This window comes from Aulonocara stuartgranti (genome assembly GCF_965226115.1).
Source record: "Aulonocara stuartgranti genome assembly, chromosome: 14".
Taxonomy (NCBI): Eukaryota; Metazoa; Chordata; class Actinopteri; order Cichliformes; family Cichlidae; genus Aulonocara; species Aulonocara stuartgranti.
The window spans coordinates 17,128,334-17,139,229 of record NC_138950.1 but is presented as its reverse complement, the minus strand read 5'-3'; the positions used below and the strand labels follow the sequence as shown (position 1 = coordinate 17,139,229).

General features: G+C 41.9%; 1 protein-coding gene and 1 long non-coding RNA gene across 2 annotated transcripts in view; both read right to left on the bottom strand.

The window, feature by feature from the left end:
• Positions 1–1,131: 1,131 nt before the first annotated feature.
• Positions 1,132–3,655, bottom strand: gemin7 (gem (nuclear organelle) associated protein 7). The gene is made up of 2 exons (XM_082501966.1): positions 3,552–3,655; positions 1,132–2,356 (listed from the first exon to the last, which is right to left on the bottom strand). The coding sequence occupies exon 2, from the start codon at positions 2,333–2,335 to the stop codon at positions 1,949–1,951; it is 387 nt and encodes a 128-aa protein (XP_082358092.1). The 5' UTR covers positions 2,336–2,356; positions 3,552–3,655; the 3' UTR covers positions 1,132–1,948.
• Positions 3,656–5,741: 2,086 nt separating this feature from the next.
• LOC309687193 overlaps positions 5,742–10,896 on the bottom strand; it is a 42,949-nt gene continuing 37,794 nt past the window's right edge. The window contains exon 3 of the long non-coding RNA XR_014270649.1: positions 5,742–10,430. This is a non-coding gene — a long non-coding RNA (uncharacterized lncRNA). The remainder of the gene's footprint in view (positions 10,431–10,896) is intronic.

Sequence of the window (10,896 nt, the reverse complement as noted above, 5' to 3'; positions counted from 1 at the left end):
AGCACCTAACTCAAGTAATGCACCAGTGTTGTGTCTACAGATAATGACAACTTGGCAAAGAATCCATTTTAAATTGAACAGTTCAGACAGTTAATAGCAGCCTGTTGTTGAAAAAACAAAACAAAAAAAACAAAAACCCGTCCCTAAAAATATCCCCCACAATTTACTCCTTTTCTTTAGATTAATCTAAAGAATTATTAATTACTAGTAATCTGTTATTATTATTACCATTATCATTATTATATTATTAAGCTAAATACCAAAGATAATAAAATCTGACAGGCATAAAAGAGAATTTTTGCACGAGCAATGTAATTCCACCACAAGAGGTATCAGCTGAACCTGGCATATCTTGACACGCTGTGCAGTGCAATCTTAAAAAAAATTGAGGAAACTGACCAAGTGGAGGACAAGTGTCAGACCTAAATTACAAACTACAGCCAACACAGCCAAGGACATAACATCCGAAAGTTGTGTCCTTAAGAATAAGGGGGAAAACAAACAAACAAAAAACCTGTTCACTGAAGTCTCATTAGAAATGGTCTCAGTGGGAGAGTGGCCATCAAAAAGCCATTCTTAAGGGAAACAGGCTGAGCAATGCCAAAATAGACAAGGACTGGACTGAAAAACAGTGGCAACAGGTCCTATGGAGTGATCCACATTTGATTTTTTTTTTTTTAGTTAGACGAGGTCAGGGAAGAGGTTTCCAGCCATCTGTAAAACACAGTGGAGGGTCTAGTGTGGTTTGGAGCAGTGTTAAAAAGCTTTTCAAAATTGGTGGAATAATGAACACTGAAAGGTACTATCAGAACCGTGGAATACCACCAAGATTCCACGTATCTGATTGGAAAATGCTTTACTTTTTAGCATCCCAAACATGCTGCCAATGCAGTAGAAGAATAGCTGGATAGAAAAAGACAATGAAAGACATCATGGATTATCCTCCAACATTACTGAAGCAGTGTATTATCTTAAGAGAGAATGAAACACAAGGAAGCCAACATCCAAAGCTTCTTGAATGTCCTTCAAGAAGCCCAGAGAATTATTCCTGAAGACTACTTCAAGAAATTACAAAAAAGCTGTCTTAAGAGCTCAGGATGTGCTGAAGAATATAGATTGTCTTACAAAATATTGACCTTGAAGCTTGTACTGTAAATGTACAAAAAGTTTGCTTTATTTAAACTGCATGTTTTTACACGTTTCAATAAATCACACATACTTCCCATTTCTGTAGAAAAATAATAAAGAAATGGAGGTACCTCAAGACCTTTGCACAATGCCAAAAGGAAGAGTTTAATGAGCCCACTTTAGGAAAAGAGCTCGATTCAAGAGTGGCTTTTGAAATTGAGCTTTTCATTAAACATGAATATTTACCAGTTATTTCTTTAAACATTTTATTTTGCAAAAAATAACATTTTGCCACACAGTCCTGATCACTTTCACAGAGAATACAAAAGTGTTTCCTTTAAGTGCAATAATTTATATACCACATTCAGTTAAATTGAATGAGGCAATTTCACAACTCCAGCACCAGTACAGCAGTAACATGTTTGTACATATCCAACTCTGATGTTTAACTGAGACAGGAAACCTGTTCATAAACATGATACTGAGGCTAAATGTCAGGTGACATCTGGCAGGATTCACTGACCTCAAAAAGCTGCATTATCTTTGAAGTTTTGCACTTCTTTAACTTTGCAGACTGTTACAGCCTCTACCTCACGCATTTGTTGAGACTTATTATGAAACCACTAGTGGCACTTCTGATATTTGAGAGTATCATTGAGCTCTGGAGCAACCACTAAACTCTGCCATCAGGTTTGGATGGCTACCTCTTGACACAAAGGCACGCGACTCCCTCTTGTGTTGAAACAGTGGGACTGCTTGTTGAATGCAGTCAAATCACTAGCATATAATCCAGTCCACCGCACACACAAAAGCAACATGTTTATACATCAAAGGTGAATGATATCACATCCTGACATCTGATTAGAGCCTCTTTCTGCACACCAATGGGAGTGTGCAGGTCAGACACCTGAAAGTTCAGCACGTCAATATCTGATGCCCCAAATGTGGCCTCCACCTTCACATTCTCGTACATCTGGAACTGAACCTTCTTGTTGGTCATGGAGAGCAAGCACCGGAGGAAGCCCTCTCTCAGCACAGATCGAGCATCCTGCTCTTTCTGCAGCTGCTCGCTGTCGGTATCTGAAGCTGCTGAGGAGGAAATGGAGGTTCGGCAGAGAGCGATGAAGCGGGGCGAGTTGGGGTCAAATCCACGGCTGTTGGGGTCAGGTCCTTTGGGCAGGCGGAGTACGGGCACTGGAGTCGCCATGCTGACTGCTTCTGCCAAAGCCTGCAAAAGGAAAATAAAAGTCAGGAGCAGGAAAATAAATGTGCTCAAGAAAAACTTTTCCAAGCACAACCACACAAAAAAAGATTAAACTGCAAACTAAAAATAAACAGATCTACTTGCAGTTCAAGATTAGCTACAATATTATGAAAAAGTCATTCACTGTCACTTGTAAATTGTCAGTTAACTTCTCTTATTATATGTAAGACGTATTTAAGATGAAGTGAAGGGGATCATCATGGAAAAGTTATTTATTTATTTATTAGTTACATTAAGTAACAGGTATAAAAGCAGTTATGTAATTATAGCGCTATAGTTACAGATCCTGCTACAAAATGTATGTAAACCATATGTGTTTGTTTTAAGTTCATTTCTATGGGATCAAAATGACATCTTAACAATTCTAAGTATAAGTGGTTATTCTTTTTTTCCCTCTTTATCCTGTCAATTACGCATATCCGTGTTCAGATTTTTGAGAACTGGTCTTCAGTCAAAGATGTTTGACATGGGCAGAATTAAAAGCAGCATGTCACGGATAAGAGAGATATAACGGAGACATAAGAAAAACAAGCAAACAAACAAACAAAAAACCCAACAACAACACTCGCCTTAGTGTCGTGCATTCTTAGCTTTACTGAAATCAACGAACCTTTCATAGCTCGCTAAGAGTTGCTGATTAACAAATGATTTGATCCCATTCTCAGCTGCATATCACTGGAAAGTATATTTTGATTTTGTGTTTTTCCTTTTGTGCGTGCCTTTGTAAGATTAAAGCAAATATTCGATGCGCCATTCAGGGTTTTGATAGCAAGTTATCCACATTTTCATTACGTTTTTTTTTTTATCGTTTTCTCTCCAGCCCCCCTCTTTCTTTCTTTCTTAAATACATTCGGGACTTTTCATTGTAAAAATGCACTTCAAATTTAAGTTATTAATAAACACGAAAAAAAAACCGATTTATATCATCGTTTCATCCAGAGCAGATGTTACAGTAAGCTAAAATGTACGCTGACCTACATTAGGCAAATTTACCAGAAAAGTAAAATTGGCCAGTTTATGATCAACTGAACTTCATTAACGGTCAGACACTTGGTTTACAATCCCGTTTAATTTAGACACAACATAACCCCACAAAACGACCAGAAAGCATAGTGAAACAATCGAATTAAAATGCACAAATGCTCTTTCCTTTACTTACTGTGTGCTTTCTCGTGTTAGCACCGTTAGCAACAGCTATCTAGTCCCAGACCTTGTTGTTCGGTTTCTTCCTCGACGGATTCATTTGCGCATATAAATCAGCTTAAATGTGCATTACTGCCCCCTAGTGGACGTGAGAGCAAAGAGCCAAATTTGCAAATAATATTCGCAATTTTTTTTTATTTGAAAAGTGAATTTTGAAATATTTTATTCTATACATCAATAATAATAATAATAATAATAAAGGTGGACATGTAGAGATATCAAGAAGCAACTGTTAATACCATTAAAAATAATGTTTTTGAATACAATTACTTTTTAAAGACACAGTAAAGTAAAAAAGTGTGTTAAAAGTGTGTCAAAGGTAAGTCAAATAACCATTCATTAAATCCGACATAAGCAGAAGAGCATTTCTGAAATCAAAGTCATGCTACAAGCTAGTTTGCTGAAAATTACCTCCTCTGTTGTCATTTAAGCTCACTGTAGCATTTTTCTTCAGGACCTGTAGTCGCAAACATTTGAAAAATCCACCCACAGAGCATAAGTAAATTTTGTAGCCACTGATGTAAACAATATATATAACTTTTCACTAGTCCGTTGTTATGTTGCAACATAAATTTTGAAAGCACATACTTTTGAAAGATGAAATAAGATGAATTACCAGTTGAACTTTTCACAACACCTGGGGCTTGTTTTGCCCCACAGCCACTGTGTAGTAAACAGTGTAGCAAAACAGAGCTCAAGTGAACCAGATAGATAGACATAAGGTGTCACGGTCCTGGGTTGGTTTTCATATTATTACAGACCTTTGTTTTTATCTGGGGTTTGACTGCTAGTGTGATGGTTTCTGTTTTGTATTTCTTGTTCAGAGGTTTTGGTCCTTGTACTCTGTGTCCCCTGTGTAGTTTCAAGTTTGTGCCCTTAAGACGGTTGTATTTCCTGTTTTACTTTGAAGGTCTGTGTCTCAGGTCATGTATTCTGTTTTGCTTCCCCATTGTCTTGTCTAATTAGGCTCAGCTGTGTCTCCCTCCTGTGTGGCATTTCCTTGTTACCTTTGCTGGGTCTCAATTCAAGGGCGGCATCCTTCAGAGACCCGGCCTTCGCAGTCTACTCAGGCCAGGTTGAGAAGGCTGGAAGTGCGAGGCTGTGAAATAGGACGGTCTAGCCTTCAGATTTACGTCACCAGCTGTGTCTAATAAACTCAGCCGTCTGCTCCTTGCTGTCTTAAATATAACAGGACATTGGAGTAAATTCTCTACCATCTCACACTTCTGTTTGATCAGTTTTCTATTTGTTTATTCAGCTGTGTAAAAACTATAACTTTAATCTCAGCCAAACCGATTTACTCAGGAACAAATAAAACACAGAAAAAAGCCAAACAATAACATTGTTAAGTTACCTGAGTGGCAAAAGACCGCGCGGGGTCTGAAAACAATGTGCAGGGAGTCTGGTGTTCTCGTCAGCTTTAGTGAGTCCTTACCACCCTTTCAGCTATTGAGTCTCAGAAAATATTGGAGGACTTTTGCAAATATGTGAGCAGATATTTGAAGTTGACACAGCTACATTCTTGCCTGAAAATATGTTAAAAGTTTACTTTGTGACCCAGAAAGAGTAATAAGATTAATATTAAAACTAAGCAGCTGCCACTATTGTTGGAAACTGGAATTGGCTGGGCTGTGTTATGAATCCTGGGATAGGTTGGGCCACGAAGGATACACCTGACCCATCCTTCAAATTCGGGGGAATGAAGGATGCATTTGGAGCAGCCTTCGAATTGGGACAGCCCTCGTCGCGTCACTGTGACGTAGTCGGCCTTCAAATGCGGCCTCGGAAGGGTCCAGCCCTTGAATTGAGACACAGCCCTTGTGTGTATATTTAGTGTGTGGTTACCTCTGTTCTTCATTGGAGCGTCTGCGTATCATGCATGTTGGTCATCCTGCTCATCTTCCCCAGTGTCTCTCCAGCTATGTTTCCATGTTTCAGGTTGTTTAGTTTTATAGTTTCATGTTTAGCTGTCCCCGGTTTAGGTTTTTGTTGGTGGTTTTGTGGTAATTCTTACAGCTGCAACAAAGGCTCAGTTTGAAACACTCTGTCCTGCATCTTTGTCTGCGCCTGGGTCCACACCTCTTATGACCACCATGACATAAAGGAAGATATTTTGTGATTTTTATTTCATTTTCATTCATTCTTTTTTTTTTTTTTATCTTTGACAGGTCTGAAAATGTATCGAACTTCAACTGAGAAAATGAAGAAGCTTTTTCTCCAAGAGAAGATTTATTCCTCCAAGGCAGGGGTGGGCAACTCCAGGCCTCGAGTGCCAGTGTCCCACGGGTTTTAGATCTGTCCTTGATCCAATCTTGATCCATCCTGATTTAAATGGCTAAATTACTTCTTCAACATGTCTTGAAGTTCTCTAGAGGCCTGGTCATGAACTAATCATTTGATTCATGTGTGTTGACACAGGGTGATATCTAAAACCTGCAAGAAACTGGCCTTTGAGGCCTGAAGTTGCCCACCCCTGCTCTAAGGTCATTATAAGGTCTTTGATTTTGTTTGCTCACAAGATGGAGCCAACGTGCTTCATATTTGCAAAGTCATCATTCAGTGAAAAGAGATAGTGGAAAGTTGTGGGTTGGCAACCAGAGGAGTGAATCCAAAGGTGTAAATAATTTCCCACACCCAAGCATTTGTAGCCTAAGCTCATTTGCAAATCCTGACGCTTTGTCCTTTAAAGGTTTGCTTTGTTCACAGTTAACATATTTGCACACAGATCCTGTCACTGTCTGTCTCCATTTAACCTGTGTGAAGAAGACCCCCCAATTGGGGTCAGCAGGGGGCTGAGGATGAGATGAGCATCACAGCATACATAGTTTGGGAAGCACAGACACCTTGTTCATGTTGCTATTAATTTGAGTGACAGGTGGAGGCCCAGTGTTTGTCAGTGCATCCCAGACAGTTTCTGCCTCTCTCTCAGTGGTGCATCCAGCCATGTTGGAACCCTCCTCTGAGGTCACAGCAGCAGCAACAGTGCCAGGCTGAAGAAAGTGAATGTACACAAGGCAGCAAGCCCAGAAAAGTCCAGGACACATACTCAGGGAGTTTGCTGACCAGCTGGCACATGTCCTGATGGACAACTTTACCACCTTTCTGAAGCAGACTGTAGTTTCATCATGTTTCAAGTCTGCCATCCTATCATTACAGTGCCCAAAAATCCACCATCACATGTTTTAATGACTGTTGCACTAGCTCCCCTAATGATGAATTGCTTTTGAGAGGCTGCTAAGAACTACATCATCTCTATAGCTCCCATGTACGACTGCTACGGAGGCACAATGGAGTATGTTGACCAGCTGTATCTCCACCTGGTATGGCAATTGCACAGTCTAAGACAAAAAACAACTGTAGAGAGTGGTAAGGACTGCAGTGAACATCATCAGGACTTCTCCATCTATCCAGGATGTTGTGCACAAACGACGTCTCAGCAAAGCATCGTTTCCATCATCTGTGACTCCACCCACTGACACCAAGCACTGTTCTCCCCCTAGAAAAAGATTTTGTGGCATGAATTCTGTTTTAACTTTTCCTGTCTTGGTTCCAAAAGTTTATTTCAGTGCAATAAAACTGCATTTGCTGAACAACTCCATCTCTGCACAAAGGTAAGACACCAGTCAAACAGAATTCAGCCACTCAGCCAAGTGCTTCCCACTCGACCTCTCTCTATTTCCAAAGATCCTGTACATATGTCTGTGAAAGTTCTCAGTCATCCAGGTCATTGTAGTCTAAGGAGCTTGGATAGGAAAGCGTCTGGACTTCTTTAAATCGCTTGAAGACGTTTCACCTCTTGTCTGAGAAGCTTCTTCAGTTCTAGGGTCAAATGGTGGAGAGTCCCAGATTTAAGCCCTGTGGGAGTTTCCCCCGAAGAGGGACAATAGACCCCCTAATGATCCTCTGCCTAATCACATGAGCCAAGGCGTGAAAATGGGTGTAGGTCACAATCAGCCAAGGTTTTGGGTGAGCTCATTGTGAAACCTAACCCCACCCTATCATGGAATTTCCTGAGGTCAGATGGCCCAGGATGTGAGTGGGCGTTAAGGTGTCTGGGAAGGGATCTCAAAACTGGATTATAGATGGCAGACAGTTGGTATCGTAAACCACCGCCTCTGTTCAAAGATGGTCGCTCACAGTGGACGTAAATGGCTTCTTTCACTCCTCTTTCAAACCATCTGTCCTCTCTGTCCAAAATGTGAACATTGGCATCCTTGGAAGAGTGACCTTTGTCCTTTAGATGCAGACGAACAGCCGAGTCTTGTCCCTGGAGGTTGCTCCTCTATGTTGTGCCATGCATTTATGAAGTGGCTGTTTGGTTTCTGGGCATTTCTCACTACACTACAGCATACACTACCTTGTTAAGTTTGTGTTTAGGAGATTTACCTTTGGGATGAACCAGTTTTTGTCTGAGTGTGTTGCTGGGTCTGAAGTATACTGGGATATCGTGCTTGGAGGAGATTCTGTCATGGTCTGGGTGAGTACGGGGTTTTTCCACTCCGCTGGGCTCCACCTTCAGGCAGAGACTCCGATCAGCTTCCACACCTGGTTCCAATCAAGTCACCAGCATATAAGACCAGCATTCACAACAGACCTCTGCCAGATCTTCTGCTAAATCATGTCAGTGCTAGGCCGCCAAGCCCTTGTGAGAACCCTTAACTACTGCTTTTCTCCTCACCGTGTTTTCTTTGTCATAGGACCCACCTGACAGTCGCGCTTCCCAACCTAGACTACTCACATCTCCGCCTGGACGCTGGTTCTGTCATCTGGTTGCTTCCTTTCCATCATTGGACTACACCTGCCTGCCTCCCTGCCAAGCCCCTCACTCCAAGCATATTCTGGATCCTCTCTGGACACTCCTCACCCAGAACCCCCTGGACACCCCCTCCTCGCATGACACTTTAAACCTGCTACGCTGACTGCGTACCTCCATCCAAGCCGCTGCCCCTTTTTTCCATTCCCCGGATCCATCCGTGAAATCTAGCACCTAGTCATAGCACTCAGAGTTTCATGTTCACAGTTTGGCCTCACAGTTCTCAGTTCATAGCTTCCACAGTTCATAGCATTCATAGTTTCCTGCTTTGTAAGTTCACTAGGCACTGTAAATAAAGCACTGTGTTCACGCCCGTTTTGCCTCCCTCTGTGTCTTCATTTGAGTCCACAGCCTGGCCCTCTCGGCCGTAACAGATTCTCCTGAGTTTTTCTGATACACCGGCTACATAGGGGATGACAATGTTGTTGTGTTTGTCCTTCTTATCCTCCCTCGCTGGTGTCTGATCTTCTTTTCTGTGCCTCTTTGCTGACTTGATGTTTTAAGAGCTTTCTTCACATGTGTGTGTGTTTCTTCTTTTTCCCTTCAGGCTTAAAGGGAATATTTTCTGCCCGGTGTTGTAGGGTCCTGATTACTCCAAGTTTGTGTTCCAGAGGGTGGTGGGAGTCAAAGAGGAGGTTCTGGTCCGTGTGTGTGGGCTTCCGATAAATTTTAATTTGAGGTCTCCATTCCCTTCAATGTACACGGCACAGTCCAGGAATGGCAAACAGTTATCCTATGTGTCTTCCCTGGTGAACTTATCCACAGAGTTAATGTGAGCAGTGAAGGATTACACCTCTTGTGTTCCTGTACAGTTTTTCCTTACTTATTGTTAAGTTTTATATATACATTTATCCACATTTCTTAGATTTTTCTCACATGTATATAACCTAGATTCTTTAAAAAAAAATTAATATCTTTAGTTTTATTCATTTCATACAGTCCAAAAACTCCAGTCCTCGAGGGCTGGTGTCCTGAAACTTTTCAATGTGTCCCTGCTGCAACACACCTGAATAAAATTTAGTGGCAACCCCTGACCCAACTCAAGTAAATTTAAGTAAAAGTTCATTGTAAAAAAGTACTTCTAAAACTACTTTTATTGCACCATGTTCATTCACCCTGAGCTGCTGTAACATGAATCAAATTGCTGAATTGCCACCTCAGCATTCAGCCAAGTTCTATTACTAATGACCTACTAAATTTTGGTGTAGCAGGCAGCCTCCCCCATATCTCAGCCTGTGTGGGAGGCTGACATGATGACTGAGCAATCTTCAAAAGAGATTGAGATATTTTGGCTGCTGACCTGAGAACTGAGATCATTATTTCTCTAACAATATCCATAACAGATCTAAACCATAAGTTAGAAAAAAATCATTTGATCACAGTCTTACTTTTTTTTGCCTCTTTCTTACCATAATCATCCCTCATAGTTTAAATGGCCACAGAGTGTTTGTTCTCATTACTGTGATGTGAACTGATGAGCAGTTTAAACACAAAAAGCTAAATAAACATGGATATTGTAAAAGAGGTTCCATGCTCCACAAATGATAAATGGCCTGTATTTGTATAGCGCTTTACTAGTCCCTAAGGACCCCAAAGCCACAGCCACCCTGGGGCGCAATGACAGAGGCGAGGCTGCCGGACACTGGCGCCACCGGGCCCTCTGACCACCACCAGTAGGTAACTGGTGAAGTGTGTTGCCCAAGGACACAACGACCAAGACTGTCCAAGCTGGGGCTCAAACCGGCAACCTTTCAATTACAAGGCGAACTCCCAACTCTTGAGCCACAATCGCCCACATATCAAGTGCATCTGTCAGGACTGACTCAAGGGAAAAAGTGCAATGAAGGATTATTTGCAAACACTAAGTGAGCAAGATACAAATGTGAGGGAGTCGGGGGTTCCAGGAATCCACGGGATGTAGGGAGACCGACACCACGCTCCACTTTTGATACGCCACGTCACTCTGCCAAACACCCACACTCAGGAATCCAGGGGTGGGAAACAAGAATGAGTCCAGGAAATCTATATACAATAAAAAAAAAAGAGATCAAAACCAGGAAATCACAAGGAAACAAGAGAGACAGTTGGGGCGAGGGCTACACTAATGTGAGTTGTACAACGATCCAGCGACAAAAAGTCTTGAGCCACTGCCTTAAATAGTGGCCAGGAGTTGCAGGATAATGAGCCACAGATGAGTAACTGCTTGCAGGTGCGTGGGCCAAAAGCTGGAACCCATAGTGAGATCCGCATGAGGTGTAGTCCACCTAAAACAGGGGTGGGCAACTCCAGGTCTTGAGGGCCGGTGTCCTGCAGGTTTTAGATATCACCCTGGGTCTACACACCTGAATCAAATGATTAGTTCATTACCAGGTCTCTGGAGAACCTCAAGACATGTTGAGAAGGTCATTTAGCCATTTAAATCAGGTTGGATCAAGGGCACATCTAAAACCTGCAGGACACCGGCCCTCGAGGCCTGGAGTTGCCCACC